This window comes from Falco rusticolus, chromosome 3 (assembly GCF_015220075.1).
Source record: "Falco rusticolus isolate bFalRus1 chromosome 3, bFalRus1.pri, whole genome shotgun sequence".
In the NCBI taxonomy this organism is placed as follows: domain Eukaryota; kingdom Metazoa; phylum Chordata; class Aves; order Falconiformes; family Falconidae; genus Falco; species Falco rusticolus.
Genome location: NC_051189.1, coordinates 57,715,458 through 57,738,146, shown reverse-complemented (window position 1 = coordinate 57,738,146; position 22,689 = coordinate 57,715,458). Strand labels below are relative to the sequence as shown.

The 22,689-nt window shown below is 40.2% G+C and overlaps 2 protein-coding genes and 1 long non-coding RNA gene across 10 annotated transcripts in view; 2 read left to right on the top strand and 1 right to left on the bottom strand.

Annotated features, from left to right (window-relative positions):
• The window catches only part of MYOM1 (myomesin 1), an 80,716-nt gene extending 71,094 nt beyond the window's left edge, over positions 1–9,622 (top strand). For 5 of the 6 annotated variants that reach the window (XM_037380493.1, XM_037380491.1, XM_037380492.1 and 2 more), the window contains one exon: positions 4,690–5,687. In XM_037380493.1, coding sequence (XP_037236390.1) covers positions 4,690–4,983 — 294 coding nt within the window. In that variant the 3' untranslated portion in view covers positions 4,984–5,687. Of the gene's footprint in view, positions 1–4,689; positions 5,688–7,727; positions 7,849–9,115 lie in introns of those variants that run through there. The other variant, XM_037380494.1, reaches the window with a different exon arrangement.
• On the bottom strand, positions 3,246–16,737 carry LOC119144750. 3 transcript variants are annotated; one of them, XR_005103202.1, is made up of 4 exons: positions 10,319–16,737; positions 4,821–4,921; positions 3,836–3,930; positions 3,246–3,527 (listed from the first exon to the last, which is right to left on the bottom strand). It is a non-coding gene; the product is annotated as an uncharacterized LOC119144750 (long non-coding RNA). The 3 variants fall into 3 exon arrangements; XR_005103203.1 differs by having other exon boundaries at positions 3,246–3,930; positions 10,319–10,403; positions 10,762–16,737; XR_005103201.1 differs by having other exon boundaries at positions 3,246–3,930.
• Positions 16,738–16,958: 221 nt separating this feature from the next.
• LPIN2 (lipin 2) overlaps positions 16,959–22,689 on the top strand; it is a 47,211-nt gene continuing 41,480 nt past the window's right edge. The window contains exon 1 of the mRNA XM_037382307.1: positions 16,959–17,123. The gene's annotated coding sequence lies outside the window, so the exon portion shown is untranslated. The remainder of the gene's footprint in view (positions 17,124–22,689) is intronic.

Sequence of the window (22,689 nt, the reverse complement as noted above, 5' to 3'; positions counted from 1 at the left end):
CCATCAAGGCTTTTAAATGGTGTAAAAGTAGTAAACCATAACAACTCAATTCTCATCCAGACAAAAGGAGAATGTTTTCTCTATTTCATCAGTGTGAATGAGAAGGAAGTCAAAAGAAGTCACTGGGGTCACGCTGGATTATATTAGCAGAGTTTAGCCGCAAGCTTATTGTAAGGCACTCCCAGAGGAACACGGCTACATTAATGCTTGAGCAAAGAACAGATGACCCAGAAAGTCAGTTCTCACTCTCACACAACCTTTTCCCAGCACGCTGCTTCTACAAGTTGCTGCTTAATAGTACTGAGACCAAGAAGCGCTTGTGCTTTGCTTCCCACTGGTCTGCCACTAGCCAGCTCCTCTTTATGGTGCGTGCGAACATTGAAATAGGGCACATGAATGTCATTGAAAACGTGTAACAGGACAGCTCCATTACAGCAGCCTCCTGATATTTCTGGCTTTATCTGGCAGTAGGTCAGCTGGGTTAGAAGCATTTGACTATAAGCTGAGCAGAAGTGTTAAGAATCTAAAATATTGATCTGAATTGCTTAACAATGCGAGATGTAGCATAGCCAACAAATAGTAGACTGCAGCAGTTCTGGGAAAATTAAGTATGTTGGCATTACAAAATGAAATAGCATTTAATTAAACCTTTCATTAAAGGATTTAGCGGTTTGGGAAATGCTGTAGAAGAAAGAAGCACTCCCATGAGAATTGTAACTGTAGGTAGAAGCCACAAAGAAACAATGAATTTGCAGATTCTCAGCTAACAGTGCTTGAGCTTGGGACCAGATTCTTATGCTGCTTTGGCAGGGGATAAATTTGCGTGGTTTTTACCAATTTTAAGCCTTCTGCCAAAAGAGAGTTAATATGAACTTGAGTATAAACTCACTATAGCAAAATGTGTAGTGTTTATAAAAAAATGAGTTGCAAAATGTTACCTAGACACACAATGTCCTTGACCACAAGGACATTTATAATGTTTGAGTAAGTGACTGAAAACCTCCCAGAACTTGAGACAAATATCCCTGACCTTATGTTTCTGGATTCAGTAGATAATGTTTTTGAGAAATGCAGCGGGACAGAGTGATCAGGGAAAACTTTACTTGTTTGGGTGGTGTTGGCTCATCTGTCTATTGTTTGCGTATATGCTGGAGTGAGGGGAATGCACCTCTCTGTTGTGTAATTCATGCAAATTGCACAGTCACCCAGGATTCTGAAAAACAGAAAATGAGGTAGCAAAGGACTGGCAATTGCAAGCTTTGATTCTGAATAGAAGTGCAGCCATAACTACAGAGCTATATGAACAGATTGGTCCCCCTGGCTTGAACTTCCAAGCATATGCATATCTCAGACTTAAACTTAACACCATGACTGTGATGCTATTTATTAGCTTTTTACATGTAAGCTGAAGGATACGTGTGAGAATAAATGAACCACTGTTTACCCAGTGTTAATGAAACAGCCTTCCAGATGGCCTAAGAGGCTTCCACTGATAGACATAAATGCTCTTTAGCAGTGTGATATAATTGGAAAAGGCTAAATGTCAGTTCATGTTAGGGAGGAATTCGACCTGACAGAGAATTCTAGTGTAAGTTTTGTGTAAAGCCAGCCAAATTAACTCTTTTAATGAAGACCTGTAAGTGAGTAAGAGGTTTTATTTTTAAAAGGAGAGACTTAGGATTCTGACAGACAGTCACTTTCAGACCTAGAAGCAACATGTTACATCCTCCTGCCTACCTACTCCCTATTCTACCCTTTGCCAGGGGTAGGTGCCCTCACAGGGAGGCTGGAAGAAGGAAGCAGGTTCCCCTGACTGAGCTGCTTCAACTCACTCACTGGCATCTTAGCCCAAACCACACATGAGTGTGAGTTTGTGCTAATATGCAAGAGGAAAGGGAATACTTGAAATACAATGACACGTTTCCTCTGCCACCCGCACTACCCTACTTGTGATAATCTGCAGTGAAAGACAGAAAAGCTAGTGGGGAGCACAAAGGGCCTGGACCTGAGGCTGCTGGTTGCTCCAGGTGCACATGCCTCAATGCCCCAGGTCCACACTTGTTGTGGGAACTTCTGTGTGGAGTTCTGAAATGCTGAGATCCATTTCAAAGACATGGGGTTTACTCACCCAGCATTTTTCAGATAGATCTGATTTCCTGACAGATTTCATTCACTAACCACGACATCCAGACAGTTTTCCCCCCCTCCCCCCTGCCCCAGGCAATCATTAGAGGCAGATGACTACTGGAAAAGGGGGATTATCTTGAAGGGGAAAGGTGCCTCTTCCCCCCAGGATTAGAGGACACACTTTTTTTTTTTTTTTTACCAGGATAAGGATTTAAAGTTGAATACAGCACTATAATCAGGGGTTTCATTGAGTAATAAAGATATACATGAGCAAAGACAATCTCCTGCCTGAAGAACAGAAAACTTGACACAAATAGATGCATACACAGTGGGCAATCACTTCTCCTTTTCTAAGGCTCTCTCTATATTACCTTCCAGAAAAACCAAAGATCTCACCATCTACATAGTGAATGATAAGACATATCTCTGCACATCAGTAGCTGGAAAATAAATAATAAGAGTTGAGAACATCAAGAGGAGGCAGTGATGTCAAACAGGAACTAGTGATGCGAGGTTAAGGAAAACGCAGCTATTTTAAGGAATGATTTAGAAGAATAAAAGTCATCACTGCCACTTGAATCTCTTTGAATTAAGGAGTACTGACACTACTTCAAACACCCAAGGTTTGAATGATGCCACTAATAGAGTTGCCTGGGCATGGACTTCAGCTCATTAGCATCTTGGAGTGGGAGCTGAGGCCACTCGGTGCTGATCTCCTGCTTGCTAGGCAATCAGAAGACAATAAAGAAATACTGAGCACCTGAAGGGGCCCATATGCAATGCCTGGTGGAGGCTGAGGGCATGTTTGTATCAAGAGTGATAAGGAAGAGGGGGAAATGTAAAACCTCTTGTTTTCCCCTCATTTTTCAAAAAGATGGACTGATACAGCAATCAAAACCACATTCACGTTCACAGCAGTGGGCTACAAGAGAAGGCAGTCAACAGCCCCACACTGTAGCCAGCTGCAGGTGCTGCAGGGAATCAGACAGAGGCCATTCCACCGTGCCGTAACCACCTCTCCCTTGGAACCTGTCTTTCCCTCGGTACCAAGAATTGTGTTGTTGATGGAGGAAAGGCTTCCCCCTCTCTTTTGTTCTCATTTTGGTCCTCAAGGCATGTGAGATTTATTTGATGTTTATTTTGTTCTCAGAGGTACAAAAATATTTTGTTTTTATAGAGGTATCAATTTTTTCTATCTGCTCATTTCAACAGCCTTTTGGGTGTCTCTCTTCTGTCCCGTCTTTCCACCATTTCACTACCAGATAAGAAGCAGAGAGGCGAAGGGAAGGTAGCCTGTTAAGTAGATTTCTCACAGTAGATTTTTATCTTGACAGCTGATAGGGCCAATGACGTGAATGCTTTTCAGTTGTCTCTATTTTTCACATATTTTTATCAAGAGCCTTTAAAAAAAAAAAAAGGAAGAGAAACTTCATTCCAGTCAAGTGGAAGCTTGTCCATTCCTTATGTATCATTTAGTGCATTCCTAATGAACCACTGAAGACCGTTTTCTCTCCAGTAAAAATTCTTCAATTTCCAACTGAGAAAGTTAGATTCCGCTTTGAATAACTTTTGCAATCCAGACCAATGTGCTGTTTAATACTTAGATACAAATGCATTCCTTCCTAAAAAAAGGTCCAGAGAAAAGTCTATGTACCGCTGAAGTTTCATGTGAACATTTTTCACATTTGACTCTCTACGTGATACTCACTTTTGCAAACTCTTCTGAGAAGATTCCCATAGCACTGTGACTGAAGGAGGGGATCACTTGTATGTATTGGTATCTTCCAAACATGAATTTCTCAGCTGACAACAAAAAAAGGAGGCCTGAACATTGTGTGCATGATAGACTTGCCAGCCTACAGAAAATATCCAAATGCCAGTGATCTCTCCAACAACTGACTGTGACAATGAAGAGACTTCCTTCGGTCTGATGGGACTGAATTCAGCCCTTAGGAACATTACTAATACCAAAGAGAAACACTTATATGAACACCAAAGAAAGGGTAAAGCCTGTACTGATTTCAGTAACAAATAGTTTTACAGGAGTATACAGAACAATTCAAATTTGTTGGAAGAGGTGTCAGGGCATAGTTTAAAAACATTCTAATTAAACAAAATATTCCAGGGACCCTTTGTTCTTAATTATTTAAAAAGGCAGGCACACTTTCTTTACTTCTAGGGTAAACATCTAGTGAGTCTATTGTGAAGAAATCCATCTGACGGTTCCTCAAATTCTCATTTCAGGTCTAACATGCAAATGCAGATAATATCTAATTTTATATTAAATAACATATATGGAGAAAGCTGTGCTAATGATTATGAGAGTTGAGAAGAAGGTCCATAAAATATTGAAAGGTTTTAATAGAGTTTTTGAATTGAGTTTCTTCTTTTATGATACAGAGGACTCTGACAAAAATTATTGATTACTGATGATGATATGCATCCATTTACTAAAAGCAGGAAACTAAATGGGGAGTAGGAACATTTGGAGAATCAGGCATCAAAAACCACAGCAAACATTTACTGACTTTTACTTATAATCTTTTTGTACTTTTTCTACAGGCACTTAATCTTTCTTGTACTGTCTGGGGAGATCCTACCCCAGAGGTCTCATGGCTGAAAAATGAAAAGTCATTTGTATCAGATGCTAATTGCATCCTGAAATATGAATCTGGAAAAAAAGTCAGCTTTACCATTTCTACTGTGTCCACACTCGACTCTGGGAAATACAGCATTGTGGTGAAGAATAAGTATGGCACAGAGACCAGTGACGTCACTGTAAGTGTGTTCATACCTGAGGAAGAGAGACAGTCTCAGCAACAGAAAAAGAATGAAGATAACAAAACAAAAGCATGAATTTAAGACTAGAAAACAGAAGTATGGGGGAAATTTTGAATGACAGGCTGATGTAATCTGTGTGTGTAAATGGCTTTCTGCTTTAGCAGGCAGCCTTGAATTTTTCTATTCATTTCACTTTTGCTTCTAATACACTTAATTGTGCCAGGGAAAACAGGGCCTTTCCTAAATGTTTTCGTACTGCTAACGTCACAGAACCTAGTCATAGCATCTTGAGCCGCACCAAATGCATGCTCACTGTATCACAAGTCTGCTGTTTGACATTCTTCCTGGAGCATTTGACCCTACAACAAACATGGAAAGGGTGAAGAATCATTTCAGTGGAGGCAACTGATGAGGTAGATGGAAAGATAAAAAATGATTGAGGCATTTTTGAGCAGCAGTTTAGATTTGTTCCAACTTTGGTAAAGTAGCATAGACGGAATGTGTTAGAGAATTAAATCATGGAGAAATTAGTGCTGGGTTTTGTCTACATTAAGGTCCCTTTGTATTGCTGTGTTAATTTAGAGAGGCCTTAATATGGGTGTCATTTACACCCATAAATATTGTTTAATCTGCCCAATTGGGGTAGAAGTACTGTACCATAAATGAAAATTAGGCTGAGGAGGCCAGAATACTAATGTGTATGTGTGTCTGCAAAAATGTATGAACTTCTCCTCTATGTTCACAAATAAACGGAATTCACTTCTTTCCTTCCATCACAAGCTTGTTTCACTGTGTCTTGTTTTACTAGTCACGGCTCTGGTAGTTGTGCACAGTGTCTTAGTGTCTTAATGCTTTTACCACCATAATTACCTCCAGCTTCTCTTAGATCCCTGTTAATCTTCACTTTACTGTTCACAACAAAACCCACAACAGCATCTCTTCGCACCTTTCTGTACAGACCTTCACATCTCAACTTGACAAGGTATTTTTGCAGATTCAGACATAGTAGTTGCATGCAATTCAATGGACCGGCTCATGAATTTTGATTTAAGGGTGTTAGGTAAGTATTTTGCTAGACTGAGACCTCAGTCAATTTCATCCAAACTTAACAGTGAGAGATCAGAAATAACACGTTTTTTCAAGATCTTTTAAAGCTACAAAAAGAATCTTCACTGGAACATGTGGGTTTTTTTCAGATAAAAATCAGACAAAAAACACTTGTCCAGATCTTTGAACAAACCTACATAGATTAAAAACTCCATGTCAGTTATTTTCCAATGCCACTGATTAATGTTAGCTGAGGAAGAGCAACAGAATGTACATATATGTCCATTCTGGACATATATATATGATTTATATATATGTGATACAATATATATCATATATACATATAAGATCAGCAGAAGTTATCAGCCCAATAGATAACTAGGAGAGCAATGTACATACCATATTAACTATTTTAATTATTAGTGCCACAACACAGTTCTTCACATCAAAATCTAAAGAACAAACATATGTATAAGCATGATCTGTGCAGGTTTCACATGCTTTCTGTTGGTTTTAGCTACTGTGACTGCAGAAATAGTGCTGTTTCTCAAGTACTCATTTTACTGCAGTATTTTCATCTCTGTGAGGATGCCACAAGTAAGTTCTGTACAGTTAATGCTCACTTAAACCCTTGCAATCTGAGGTTTACTGTCAGCTAATATTAAAGGCAAAGTGGAAGCATAAGGAAGTTCTTAATGGCTCAGGTATCAATGGTGGAAGTGGTGATTTTTTGCAATTTTTAATAGTGTTTTTTTAAATAAGTTTCTATAAAGAGCTAATGGTTATGATCTTAATTGTTAAAAAAAAAAAGATAATACAGATTTATATCAGATTTATGACCTACCAAAACATGTTAGCATGTCCTTAACTTTATGCATTAATAGTACCACCAGTTTCAAAGAACATGTTAAGTTTATCTGGTATAAATCTTTTTTCTTCCAGAACAGATTTTACATCACAGGGATTTTTAACATGAAATTATGTAAAACTAACGTGTTTTCAGCATTTCACATAAACAAGTGCATGTGTTCACACAGCCTTATCTCCTAAAACAGTTAAAACTCAAATATCAAAGGATATTATAGCGATTTTAAGGTTTAAGCGTGTAATTATGTACATTAACAGATCAATATGTTATAAAAAAGTCCAGACTATTTACTATAGGTGCTATGTATCAGATAAAGTAAAACAGCTTAATTCTAAGATTTAAAAATACAATCATGACAAAATCTGTAATTAGAGATACAGCAAGCTTTCTGAGTTTAAAGAACAAATGTAAAATTATTTAGTATTTTCCTTAGTATGACATGAAGCCAATTCAAGGATGATATAAGGTCACTCCATCTTGATCCCGGGACATACACCTTAAAAGCAACAGTGTCACATCTCCCCCCCATCCTTCAGAGTGCAAACAACAATATGACTTGCTCTTTGCAATACCTGATAACTGATGTTTCCTACATAGCATTAACATATTTTTAATAATAATTGCATTTTGGCAGCAGTTTCTTTCTACTATTTTATCTTCAAAAATCTGTCCTGCCTCCCTCCTTTTGGCAGAACTGTGAGGGAATAAAAGCGGGTCATCTCCCAGGTAACAGGCTGGAGCCTGTGCGTCTTTGCTTTAGAAGATGTATGTGTCTCTGAAAGTTAGAGCAATAGCTGCTTCTAAACATGTTGCTGCCAGGAATTCAGTTACGGTGGTTTCAAACTGAGTTTGTGATGCATCCACATTTTTTGCTTGTGCGCTTTTTGTTCTTCCTTTGGTTCAGGTGATTGTGATTTCTGTGTCAGGACAGACTGCCACAGTCCAAGGACATGATCAAAAAAATAAAACTGCATCGAAAAAGAAAAAAACAACATCAAGCAAACGGAAGGAAGGGGAAAAGCAAGGTAAAAGCACTTTCCCCTTTATGGTCTTCTCCAGTGAAAAAATTGTTAAACATGATGCAGTTAATAGTCTGTGCCAATCAATATTTCTCAGGTCCCAATCAATCAAGTTTACAGTATGTATGCTCTTAACCAACAACAATGCAATGTATGAATTGCCAGGTTAAACCTCAGTGAAAGAGATTTAAATCAACACTTTCAAATCCTCTTTCCACTAGGCTGTGAGTTCTCACCTTAGCTCACCTGGCTGATGAAAGTTTGTTAAGCCATAATAAATACTTCCAACTTGTTGAATGCAGACGGAAGGCCTCCTAAGTATGTATATATATATATATACAGATGGTTATTTTCCAAAGTAGGACTTATTTCAGCAGCTAGACATTTGACACTTAACAAAAAAAAAAAAAAAAGAAAAAGAAAAAAAAAGAAAAAAAAAAAGCTTTGTTAATTAAGGGATCCTAAATGCCAAAGTGTTTTAGAAAATGCTGATTGTAGAGCCATGATTTGAGATTAATCAGTTATTCTTAGGTTTATGTCCCTATTGAATACTAAAGTTGGAATTATAGGTGAACATTTTTTGGTCCAATTTAGAGAAAGGGTGGAAAATGAAAAGCTCTCTGGGAGTCAGCATCCTTGTATATTACACATTTTTACTGTTCTTTTAGACTCTTACTATATAATTGCTACTTGGACATTGATTTATTCTTCACAATTACAACTCCCTTGTTACAACTCATCTAAAGCATTTTAGCTCCAAATAAGGCTTAAATTCCAACATTATCAGAACATGTTCTACATATTTTTGCCCAAGTATTTTTTCTTTGTATGCAGGGTGTACACATGTTATATAATTGCTGACAGAACAATTTGTGTTCCTATTCCCCTCCCCTTTCTGCTCTTAAGGCAAGAACAAACATTTAACTGCATTTTTTTCCTCTCTTGTCTTATTGGTGTGGGTAACCTAGACATATCTGAGCAGTCCTGTTAATGAGGTGACTTATGTGAGAAACAATTTTTTACATCTGTAAATATTTTGCAGGCTCTACCCCTTAACTTTTTAATTAGAGACCATAAAGACCTGGGCTTGCTTTTTGCTCTGTAAAAAGCAGTAACTTTATTCGTGATACTGAATCTCTCTATATGGGTATGGGAAGAGGAACAGAACATGATAGGGTCATAACCAATGTGAAAGCAAAAGCTCACTCTACATACCTCTGTGTTGCTGAACATAGTAAATATATGAGAAATTATATTACTTTTCCTAAATCAGATTTTATGAAGCCACATGCAGATGAAATTATTGCTACAGAAGAGACACCTGACCCAAATGAAATCCCCTGTGAGGAAACAGAAAAGGATACAAAAAGCAACCAGCAAGCAGCAAAGATGACTGATGGAAAGGCAGCAGCAGTAGCAGAAATGGTTCCTCAGCCCACAGGAAGCTTGGATCAGCAGGGAAAGAAACCACTGGAAAAAACAGCTTGAGTAAACCCTGCTGTTCTTGAATGAAGAATGTGGTCTTGTTATGATCTGGATAATTAGTTCAAGCTGAGATTTCATGGGTGGTAGACTAGTCATAATATTTTAACACAAAAGTTTATTAGTTTTTTTTTAATAACATTTGTAATACTTCTTAACTTTAAATGCATAGTAGATGGGTACTTATGTCTCTATACCAGTTTAGTTGCACTGCAGTCATTTCTAAGTATCTTAATAATGATTCACATACTGACAAAGTTATTTTAATTAATGTCCATGATAAGCAGAGTTTATTAGAGTGAATCCTGTGCAGAACTGACATATTTACTATATATAATATATATATATATATTTACTGTAAAAGAATGGTGGTATCAGTTGTGTGGATTTGTTAATTGATATTTGTAGGCCATCACAGCTTGAGGCAGACCCCACTTACTTTCTCAAGGAAACTCTACATACAATCCTTTTAATATCAAACGGGCTGTACTTTTCACCACAACCAATTTGGCCACATGGGAAGATCTCCAGAAACAGAGCCATCTGCTATGGATGCAAGGGGGCCATACATAGGTTTTCTTTTGATCCAAATTTCTTTCATGCAAACCTGTTTTGTCAGGAGGATCAGGACGACATCTGGCCATTCCTTATCACCGAGACCCACATGACTGCTTTTTGGTCCTCTGCATTAACTCCCTCATGGCTCTGGTGAGGTACTATGGATGTAGCATTAACCGATAAAGTATCCACTGCCCCACATGCTCATTTCTCTCCACCCTCTTTGCTACAGCAATCATATTTCTGCTTGCAAGACCTGCTAAACCCACTGTCCTCCTTCCTCTCAGTGACTCAGCCCACCGCTATACCTTCTTCCCCTCACTAGGATCAGACCCACTGGTTTCTTATAAGAAAGTGTAACTTCATGGTCCATGTAAGCGAGGAATTAATATTAAGTCAAGAATCTCTGCTTTAAATCATTACTGTGTTCACTCACATGCTTATATACTGAGGCTATAAGAAAATATGACTCATTTGTAGGTGAGTATTTCTTCCATACCTTGGAAGAAGTAGAGTTCAAGCTGAAAAACAAATCAATAAAAATAAAGGTCAGAATTTATTTTGTTAATATGCAAGCTGAATTCAACTTTTAAGTGACCAGGAATTATTAAATACAAAAATTAAACATAAGGTATTTTAATTACTAGGAAAATATTTGTGTTGATACCAACTCTTAGAAGGCTCAATCATATTATATTGGCTTCTTCCAGATGGATCATTGTTGAAAGATTACTGACCTCCACTGATGTTTCTAGGGTGTTAGATCTATGACAAATGCAGAAAACTGAAAACACAAGAAATATTTGTTCCTAATCCATCCTTACAGAACTGTTAGCTTAAGAAAACAAAGAATCTTAATAGCATGTAAAAGTGTAACACCTGAGACACTGTATCTGTGATATAAAGAAATCCATTTCTTCCAGCAGAATTCCAACAGGGTTCCGTTCAACTCTTTTTAAGACCAACAAAAAGATTCCTGCTGCATGAAATATAAGATAGAGCGCTTATATGGAGGCAGTTAGAGTAATAACCTTACTGTAAACAAGGTAAAGGATTTAAATAATTTGGATGGTCCATTCTGAGTGACAGAAAGATGTAGGGTGCAACAGAAAAAAATATGCAAATCAAAATATTGACTGCTACACAAAAAAAGTAGTGGGAGAAACTCAAAATACAGACTGGACTATAACCAACATCATCCAACATCTGTTTAATGCAGAGCTTGATTCAGTTCTACATTACATCTTGTTCTACATCTATGTAGTATAGTTTAACTTAGCAGAAAACTGGAGTAGCCCAGCAGCAAACAACATGAGGTAGGTCCCACACAGAAACGCAGTAAGGAGCATTTCCATGGTAGGACACGTTTTAAATGAGAACCTTAATGCATGTAGGTTCTCATGCAACTGTTACAGAAAATGATAAATATCTACAGATGTGTGATGATATCACTCTGCCGGACAGTTACAGGTTCTGACCTTTCAAAACACTACAAAGTTGCAGGTTGTTTCACACAACTCTTAATTCATCTTTGCCATGGCAATTATTTCAGCCTTTCTTACCTCTCTAAAAATCCATCATCTCTTACAGATCCTTTGGGTTGGGAGCCTATCTCCCACAAACATCAATGGCAACGTGCAAGTTATATATAGAACAGATTGTACCACTGAGAGCCTGATCCAATTCCTGCAAAATGCCACAGGGGTCTTTTCATTAGTTTTAATAGAAAACAAGCTGGATCTCAGAGGGATGTTCTAAAAATGTCCCAACCTCAGATTACAAAGACTGTTTTGCTCACTGTGAAGCCAATGGCAGATCTCTCCTGTGTCACTGTGGCAGAATCAGGTCTTTTTGCAGAGAGAAAACCCAATACTTTTCTGGTATTTCAATTAAAACCTACTAGAAATACTTTAAAATTTTTTTAACTAAAATGCACGAGGGTATTTGGTTTTCTTTTGTTGAATTTGGATGGTTCCTCAAACAGCTGGCAATGAAGTACATCCCTACTGTTCTACTGGAAATTATTTCTATCCAGAAGCATAGTGTTGTTATGCATGGTAAATGAAATACACAAATAAACATATCAAAGATTAAAAAAAACCCTTTATTTATTTTTCATTTTGATTATTCAAGCTGTAGTTATTCACAAATGTATAAAAAATGTTCAAAATTATTATTAACAGAACTGACTATATTAAAGCTTATTATGCTACCATGGTTGAAACATTCTTTTTTCTTGCAATCAAAATGTGTAATTTATGTTCTATTTTCCATGATAATAATGAAAAATTGTTTCAGTCTCTGTCCATTACATAATGATAGAATACAAATTATTCCTGAAGCAACAGAATCTCCTACCAAACACAGAGAACCGTTTGACTATATTTAAAATCAGACACTGGTTGCAATGTTTATCTGAAGTGCCACTTCTGGATAGTATCTTCGTTCTTACCTACATATTCCATTCCAGCATGCATTACTCTTCATATTCAAATTTATAATTCTGTTACAAATTTATATTCTTGTGTTATAACAATTATATTTAACAGTTTGGGGAGGTGTTGCATCAATCTGTATTATCCAATCACCTTCCAAAATTACAAAAGGTGATTTTTGAAGATCAACGATGTGAAAAACAGGCTTTACCTTCCACTGTAGTAACAGAATTGTGATTCCAGATGTCCTTGAGTTCTTCTGAGAATTAGTTTTGGATTTGTTAGACAATTATTGAGGAAGATCTGTCTGTGGTCTGAGACTGACAAAACATAATCTGGTAATACATAAAGCCATAATCTTTGAAGCAGCCAGTTGCAAAGTGAGATCATCCTTAAACTAGCATAGGGCGAACTTCTGCTCTGTATCCTTGAACTACATAAGGTGAACACACAAACAATATTCCATCTAAGTTGCACTTATACTGACCAGACATATCTGAAACAAATCTTTCCACAGAAGTTTTTTTTTGTCTTGCTAAAAGGACAGTAAGTTTTAAGAACTGAAGCAAAATGTTGGCCAGGGAAAAGAGCAACAAAAGCTGTAAAGAGAAAAACGTTACAGAAAACTGCTCTGTTCCACAAAGGCGTCTGGAGATGAAGGTACTGTGAGCAAGATGGTGAGAGGATGAGACTGACGGCAAGGAGAGGAAGGCAGGCACCAGATTTGGCTGCAACCTACTGCTGACTTTTCCCCTTGTCTCACTTCCCATTTCATTATGTGAGATGTCCTTCCTGTAATCTTTCTCCTGCACATTTTCAAATGCAACACCTTTCCTTCCCTCTCGCCCCCTCTGCATCTTCTACCGTCCATTCTATTTGATAGTCATTTCCATTTACTGTTTCATCACTACTGCTAACAGGAACAGAATAAAACCTCCTACTTAATTAGGCTGTGACTTTGGCAAAGATAAGGAACCTCTTAACAGGAGGCCTGAAACCCTATCATATCTATTAACAGAAAAAGGTTTGTGAAACCACCTGCTAATGATTGACAAAGAATGGAGACATACTGCTCACATGAGACTTGATCTGTATGCTGACTTAACCAAATACCTTAAACCTACAAACAAGTCCATCAACTACAGTGGGACTACTGGTGTGCCTAGGTATTTTGGTAGCTCAGGGTACACTTCCTTTCAGCCTTGAATCGTTGCTATTAACTTTCCACATTTTTTTCCACCTGTTAAATGGGATAAAAAAGATAAACTAAATTGTTACACCCTGTCATAATGTCATTCTGATCTCAGAGATCTAAGATACAGAGATGAGGAATCTCTCAGGTTTACTAGAGGTAAGGTATAACAGCTAGAGTCTAAACAATTAAAAAAAAAAGTTTTAGGATATCCTGACTACCATAATACGAACAGGGATGATGGTGGGCATGGAATACGTATTCCAAAAGTTGTTTCTAGGTGTTGCGTGCATACAAACAGGCAAATGACATAATAATGTCTCACCACTGATGTCAGCTTTTTTTGCCTTATGTGGCCAAAGACTTTTTTTTTTTTTAAAACTGCTGTAACAACTAAGCAAAGGCCATTTTTTCTTTACTTTACAAATGTCAGTAATATGCTGAGCACTCAGGGATCAATGCAAGCTGGTTGGCTGATGCTACATCCCTACACCTACAGCTCTCTATCCGCTGAACCACAAATTTTCTCAGACTTCACCAAAGCCATGCCTAGCACCCTATACTCTCCCAGACCTGTGATTTACCCCTGGCAGTCTATCCTAACTTGCTGGAGACTCTTCATCATTTCTTGCCTAGCTCTAAGCAGATTACCTCTCTCACACAATATTGCTGCTAGACATATTGCTGCTAACTGGAGAGCCGTTGGCACTAGGTAACACACTTTCAAATTATTTCCCCTCCACGAGAGGAAAAAAAAAATCCAAAAAAGTAAGCAGTTGCTCTTATCACACCCTCCCCTGTCCCTGATGGGAAAAATAATAGTGACATTTGTGGTGAAAAGGTAAAACTAATGTAAATAAAGTGGCAGGTTTTCTACGGCCTGGAAGCCCTGGTTTAACTAACTACCAGTGAGTTATGGTTCAAGGAGGACCACAAATCATGCACAGATGTACAGAGATCCTATCTATACCACTACGTTGTGTAACTCCACACAATCAGAATGGAAACAAATCTCACTTGATACAGCTGTGGAAAATCCAGGCCATTTTTAAAGCTTGATTGTAATCTCCTCTGTGTAAGTGCAAAAGAGTAGAGAATACAAAAGGAAAATACTGAAGGCTGTCAACTTCTGTAGCCTTCTGATTGTCTGGAGATGATATTTTGGAATGGAAAAGGTTATCTAAAGGGAAAACACTGTTTTCAAATGAAGGCTTTTTAATCAGAAGCACAAATTCCAGGTCTGAAGTAGAAGAGTATGACTTATCAATTTGTTACCGCTTTTCAAGTAATGATTTTTCCTGTCACCTAAGAAGCTAGCCTGCTTTTGGATTAGGCTTAATTTTATAATAGGATCTAGCTTCAAATTTATATTGAAGGACATACATTTAGCCCTTAACTCTTACCTCCCTGTGAGCAGGGCTGTCTGGTGTTGGAAAGAAGAATCCCCTCAACTAAAAAAAACCACTTGCTGTTATGACCAGTGAAGATAAGATCATGGGAACATAAAAATATTTGGTTAGAGCAACTGCTGATGTGGTAACCTTCACAAATTAAGCAACTAAGATGCCAGATAAGGAACTCAGTAAAGCAGGGAAATGATCACTTAGTTGAAGCGTGTTTGCAACAGATGTTATGCTAATATGGCTAGGTAATTATTATTATTATGACATTACATTCAAATGAGAGGCCTCTTCAGAAAACTGCTGCAGCTGAAACATGGTTGAACTAAAGAGTGGGAAATTGCTCCATTAGTCTGTGTTGCATCCATGTATCCCGAGTCCTGGAAAGTGTTCCAAAATTGACTCAGAATTTCTGACACAAAAATAACATCATCAAAATGGGCAGGCATGAAATCTGACCTTTCTTTCTTTTTACATATGTATAATATAGTCACCCTATCCATGTAATTCTGTGTTTGTATCTTCTTCCATGAATTGCTTTCTTTAAAAATCCAGCCTGCATGTTACACGGGTAGATTTTTTGTTGCTCCATGCTCAGAAGGATTTAAATATATTACTTTCAAATAAGGAAACTCACTGACTTAGGCAGTTTGCCACAGGAAGTACAGATGAGTAAACAGATCTCTCTTCGTAAGGCTGGTACAAAAGATGGTCAAGGTTCTTTCAGAGACATGGACTGTTACAGTAAACATTGTCTGTACAATACTTTGCACGCTAGCATGTCTTTTTGCCAGTTGCATTGGATGCTTTGTTAACTAGCCTGATTTCTTGCGTGACAGTTACAGAAAACCTATGTGAGAGCCTAAAATGGCTCTAACACCAAGTGGGGCAAAGCCAGCTTTTAAAGACTCTTGTCAGCAGACTGGCAAATGAAAAGGTAATTGATAGACAAAGGACAGTAGAATAGCCAAGCAACATGGATAGTGCTAAATGACTTCATTCACATTTGTGAAACCTAAGCTGCATTCCCAATTATGCTACTTCTCTTTTCCCTTTTTTTGTACTGCTAGTTTGGGGTGCAAATACTATCCCTCCTGGTTTAGTACATATGATGTCTCAGTATCATCTGGGGTCTCTGGGCAACTGCATGAGTCAAGTAAGTAATAACACGTAATCGAGCCAACTTCAGTGAGCAGTGGCATGAATCACCTAAGTAATGGGCAGTGAAGCTGCTGACCTGAAAGACATACCTGGCCAGCTGGACATGTTTTGATTTTGCAATTCTACACTTTCATTTATATACATTAAAAAATCTCTTTTCCAGCCTCCTCCGGGTAGGCAGGTAACTTTCAGAAGAAGGATGCAGTGGCGGATGTATAAAGCAGCAAAGACCCTGAACGTGCAGTTTCTTTTGAAGCATCCCTGTCACGAGGTGTTAACGCTGAGACCACGGCTATAAATAGCTGCACAGAGCACTCCGCCGCTCGTCACCTCAGCGCTGCTCGTCACCTCAGCGCCGCGCCTTGAGGAAATAGGCGGCAACCACGTCCCCGCGGCGGGCGGCCGGCCGGGACGCCTAACAAGCCACGACCGCTCTGCGCTTGTGACAGCAAAGCCACAGCCTGGCAAGGGGCCACAGCCTCCCGACGCCCCCCGAGAGGCTGTGCAGCGCTGGGGGCGCGGAGGAGGAGGTGGACTAGCGAGAAAGGCAGGCTCGGAGGAGGCTGCCCGCACCCGCCTCGGGTGACTGCCTCGGCAAGGCCGCCGTCGCCACAGGCTCAGCTCCTCTATCCCCCGCTTCGCTGACACCGGTTAAAGGGCCCGCAGCCGCCCCCTGTCCCACACGGCGCAAGTTACGCTGGGCCGGGCCCGCCGCTCCCGCTCCGCCGGCGCCCGCCCCGCGCACGCGCGCCCTTCCCCCCCCCCCTTGCGTCGCCCCAAGGTCACGTGGCGCCCGGGGCGAGGCGGGAGCGCGCCGCTGAGCTGGCGCGCGCCTTCGCCGGCCCAGTCGCCCGCGCCGCGGCGGCGCGCCCCCGCCACCCGCCTCGCTGCACCAGCCGCCGCCGCTTGGCGCAGTTCGCATCCAGCCGAGCGCGGCCGCGGCCGCCCCCGCTCTGGGCTCCCCCCGCGCCGCGCCGGTGCCCGGGCTGCGCTGCTCCATTCATACACCGGTCCCTCCTCGGCTGGCGCCCGCCTCGCCGGGTCTCGCTCGAGGTAAGCGAGAGGGTGCCGCCGCGTCGCCGTGGGGAGGGGGCGCGCACGGGGGCGGGGTGTCTGCCCGGGGGCGGGGGGGCGCCGAGCGAGCCCGGGCGGGTGCAGGGGGGAGGGGGGTGCCGGGCCATGCACGGCCGCCGGCCGGGCCTCGCTCCCCAACCCGAAGCGAGCCCCGAGCGGCGACCGTTGAGCCCCCCGCGGCCGCCGCTGGGAAGCGCTCCCCGCCGCTGCGCTGCGCTCCCCGCCGCCCAGGCCGGCGGCAGGCGCGCTGTCCCGGTGTGCGGGGGGGGGAGGGAGAGAGGGCAGACACACCCCCCCCCCGGCTTCCCGGTGCGCCGGTTAGATCGGGGGCGGGAGCTGCGAGTCCGCCAGCCTTGCCGGCCGGCGCTGGGTGGCCCCGGGCGCTGCCCTCCCGCCTGGCGGTGGCGGTGACGCGAGGGCCGCGCACCGTTTGGAAACGTCGGCGCGGCTGGCCCTGCGCGGCGGTACCGCTCGCAGCGTGCCGGGGCGCGGTACGAGCCCGCTGCCCAGCCCCTGCCGCGCCGCGCTGCCTAACCGCGGGCTGCCGAGGCGCCTGGCTGCGGGCGCGCCTCCTCCGCGGTTTCTGTTTGCCCCCGGCGGCGCGGCGGTGCGGAGCGCTGGCCAGCGGGAGCACCGGCTGCCGTGCCCTTCGTGGGGGTGCGCGTCCCCGCCTTGGCCAAGCGCACTCCTGAATTCATTGGTGTGAGCTGCATTTTTCTTCTCGTCTGCTGGTTACTGAGTACATGTAGCAGACATCAATGGTTTTTAACGGAGCGAGACAATACGCCGCTTAAACGTGTGCGTTTACATCATGCGTTTACATTACAAAATGATGTCATAAATATACCTGTGTTTTGGCTGCTTGGCTGGCTCTGTGTGCGTGCATCATCTGATTACTTCCCCCCCCCCCAATTCCATTGTTACGATAATTTGTTTGTTAGCTGTATCCCATAATGGTATACGGTGTTATTTAGGATAACAATGACAGACAATCCTACAGAACTCAGTTGTTTGCTTTTTTGTTTGGTTGGTTTTGGTTTTTTATGCTTTCTAATAACATTTCTCAGGACAGTTTTGAATACTGAGCTCTTAATATTTGCAAAATACATTGAAAGAGGGGAAAAAGTGCAGTTACATGCATTTTAAGAATGGACATATATTCATTAGTCAGGATGAAAAATCATAAGTCACCAAATGCCTTTGCTTTGTGTGTTTATGAAAGTGTGGGCATGTCAGTCGCTCAGTAGCTGATACCTAACCATTGTATGTACACCGGCAAACTAGCTCCAGTCAAGGCCATTAGTTGTGCTTTCTCTCCTAGTCCCTGCTAGTTGTTTTGCATCCCAGCTCACACAGGAATGTGAACAATTTCACCATCTCTTACAAAAATCAACAAACATCCCTTTACCAGAGTGAAATAAGGGTATGAGGGTATGATACGTGAGGTGCTCTGTAAAAACATATTACTGTTATATAGTAGAATATTCAACCAACAAGTTAAAGTCAAAAAGTATCTAAATGAACTCAGGATGTCAGGAACTTCGAATGAAATGCTGTATTATTTGGTATTGTTCTTAATTACAGTAGGAATAACTAGATAGTGCTGAAAGGTCCTTGTAAGCAGGTATGGTATTAATTTTTAGTGTTGTAGTGCAACTTTTCAGTTGAGCATATGAAAATGTTTCATTTTTTTAATGGCATGTGAAAGAGGTGGTGTTTGAACTTGTCTTATTTTTAGAACTTAACATCTTAATTTGTTACAAAATTTAGTTTAGTTCTTCGCTATTATTTACGTGGAAGACAGACATGTAAAATGTTCTAGTTTCACAGTGCAGTGGACTTTTTGTCCTTCTCCCTACTTATAGCATTTCTTTCCACTCGTTTAATGTCATGTTCAATTATGGGGAAATATAAACTGCAGTTACTACACTTGACACCTACTTATGTATCTTGAGGCCCAGAATAGCCCTTTTTTGCCTTGCATGCTTTCTGACTTGGTCTCAGCCCCAGACAACTTGCAGTCTAGATCAGATGAAGCTGAAAGGATTTTGCCCAAAGCCACACTAGGAAGCTCTGTCAAAGTTAGAGGATACATTAGTTGCATTTGTTTCTCTCTTCCTGGAAGGTGCTCACACGGTTAATACTCCAGATCACAAATTTCTTCTTTTCCAGTCTTGCATTTTAAGTGCAAGATCACAGCATACAGGAGAACAGACAGTTCTTCACGGTCTCTGTGGGGTCATAGCATGTCTGTGCTGAATTAGAATGTTTGGTGGGTTTCTTTGTTTTGTTTTGGTTTTTTTTGTAAAATAGCTTTGGCTTATAAAGTACCTTTTAATCCTTGTTTATATCATGAATTGCAAATAAGCTGTACGTAATTGAAAAGGGATGAAAGGACACCTTCTGGTGTGAGATTCAGTGCTGCATACTACATATGTCCACAGTGAAAAAGCTTTCAGGCTTGTACAAAACAATGGGTTATATGTTTGTGATCTAATTCAAATCTAAAGTGTATGCATTAGATATCTTCATGCCATACTGGGCAAATTCTGAGAACATAACATAGCATACTGTATCCCAATGATTTTGTGTCTGGCAGTGCTGATCAGGAGTACTTTAGGAACCTTTGATCTCATTGAAGCTGCATTTTAAGGTTCTACAGTTACACAAAGATGTCGTCTCTGTAAATACCTCACTGTTAATATAGGTAAGCAGAGATTTTTTTAAAAATTGTAAATAAAATTTTCCACTTCAAACATATCAAAAATGTTGCTGCTTTTGCAATGAATGTTTCACTTTAAAAGAGTGTTTGTTCGCTTAGCTGCTATCTCATCATGGTTGTTACAAATGCTCTAGTGTGTAGTAGCATTAGTGCTTACATTGAACTTTGAACAGGAAGGCTGTTTTAATATGAAACTGTCATGCCAAGTCAAGCCAGATTGTCTTTGTGTTGGAGGACAGAGCTTAAGCATAGTTTTGGGAGATTTTTTTAAAATTTTGATAGAAACTTGTGTTTATATTTCAAGGCCATTTCCAAGTAAAGGATGCTAGCTTCCCCTTCCTAGTTAAGTATTTTATTGTTACCGGTTTCTTTTAGCTTTGCAGTAATGTCATTTGGCATAACCACTAGAAGTTGTCCTGAGTCACTCTTTTTGCCAGAACTAAGGGATGCTTCCTCATTGCTGCTATCCGTACTGAGTGAATGGATAAGATTTTGAACTGAGGAACTGGCCCATTTCTGTCTCCAGCGTACTAGGTGACATTTTTTTGTTGGTCTATGAGGCTGAAGCCAGCACATGCTAAACATGCTAAGCCAGTCTTAGGCTGTGTCTTTAGTTTAACTTGTCTTTTTTTTAGATTGCATAACTGTCTCCTCAGGAAAAGTACTTCTGGATTGATGGTTAGTAAAGGACTTTTAAAGGCAACATGTAAAGAATTCTTTGCAAAGTTATTTCAGAGTGCTCCCAATAATGAATTGTAGCTGAGATTCTATTAGAAGTGGAAGTAATTGTCTCTCACTTGGCTAACAGTAGAATTTAATTTGTGATGTGAACTGAAATACGATGATTTTTAAAAAATGTAATTACTTACTAGTTACTTAAAGCCATTCATTCCCCAAATAAAAAGTGTGCATGTTAACACAAACAAGAAAAACTGTGAGGCTGCTTTACAGGTTTGTCATATCCCATATAGATGATGCAGACATGCTGTTGTGTGCTAGGGCTGAACAGGTATCTTTCAGACAGATGTGATCTCTGCATTCATTAAAACTCAATAGTGCAAGAGGTAGTGTTTGGTGAATAAGTAAGCATATGCTGCTTTCTCAGCTATAAATTTCTCCTTCCCAATATCTCATGCTATAAATACCCTTGTGTGGAAATTCTGTAAGAGGAGCATTTCTACCTGGTTTTCTAATAAATTAGCCAAGTTTTATGTTCAAGTTAAATTTATGGATGTTGTTCCATTCTGGTTCGTGTTCATCAATTCAACAATGTGGAGAGTCTTATCGAGTAAAAAAAGGTTTCTTGTTTATATAAACTGTATTCAGAATTTTTTTGGTATTCTGTTTCTCACAATAAGTATATTTCTTGTTAGCCTGAAGATAAATACTAGTTTCAGACCTTGTATTCATATATCCATTCTAAAGGTAACCAAATTATTCACCACTAACTGATTAGGATGCATTGCATGCCTAAATACATGACTGTGTTCTATTGCTGGAAGGTTGCAAGAAAATGTAAATGCACCTGAGGCAGATCAGTGTCTGGAAAGAAACCTTTTCAAATGGAGAAAATAGAAAGGCGAGGAGTTGTTCATTAGGGAAATGCTTAGTGCTTTCTAGAAACATGCAGGAAAAGCTTCATCTGCTTTCTTACCTCATGTAAAAATGAGATGGGTGGAATGTCTATTCAGAAACTGGTTTCTGTGGTATGTGTCTAGAAGTTCAACCAAGGATGATGTGGCTGTAGAAGAGTTTGTGCTGCTCAAAAATAGATGTATTTCAAGTGTGGCAGGCACTTGTGTGGGATATGCCTGTACAAATCCCAAAGGGGTGCACTCTGGGATTAGCCAGTTACTTCTTTTCAGTCCTTTGAAAGAAGCTAGCGTCTTCTCATATACATAAGAACTTTTTGTGTGCATGTAACCTAAGTTTTTGATTGAACTAATCATTTTAACAGTGAAACTCACTTTATGGACTCTTGGAGTATTCTTTGTTTCACTGAAGTGAGGAAAAAAGGTAACCCTAAAAATAATAAAGGGGGGGGGGGGGGCAGAAAATGCTCAAATTAATACAAGGAAAGATGCCATAGTGCCAGAATCAGATGATTCATAGTAGATTGTGCAGATGTAACTGACACATTACAAAAGGGCCAAGTCCAAATAAACTGTGGATTTCCTTTCTTGCTATCTTTTTTTCCCCTCTCCCCTTGGAGATAAAAAATACTTAAACTGCACTGAAAAATAGTTTAATTTGAATGTCTCTTGACTCCACCTGACAGGAGATCTTGAAGGCATTGGATTTACCATTTGCATCATAGATGGAAAAGTAGACATTTGATTTTACTCTTTTTTTAACCACCAGTTTAGTGGACAATGCATTGCTTTTATATTACTGGTGTTTCTCTTAACATCTGTTAACTGCTTGGATTCTTGTACCATGCTAGCATTACTTGTGATAGGGTTTTTTCATTATTCTTATGTTTTGGACATATGGGAATTGCAGGTAAAAGCAGGTAACACTGCCTTTTAGTCTTTTTCAGCTTTTTTTGTGCAGAACTTGATTTATGTAGTTGCACATAACTTTGCTAAAACGGAATATTTCATTCCAAGTTATATATTAGCCACCTTCAGCCTTTATATGGAAAATTTTAGCAAGTATATGGTTTTTGAAAAGGAGTAAAACTTGATGGTATGTTTCCACTCTACTGGAGGAAAAAATCTAGCTGTTTTCTCTTACAAGAAGGGATATGAGGCACATGGTCTTCATTCAGTATGTCTTCTGTTGTTCACATCTAAACTTGTTTTATTTTGGTAAAGTTACTAG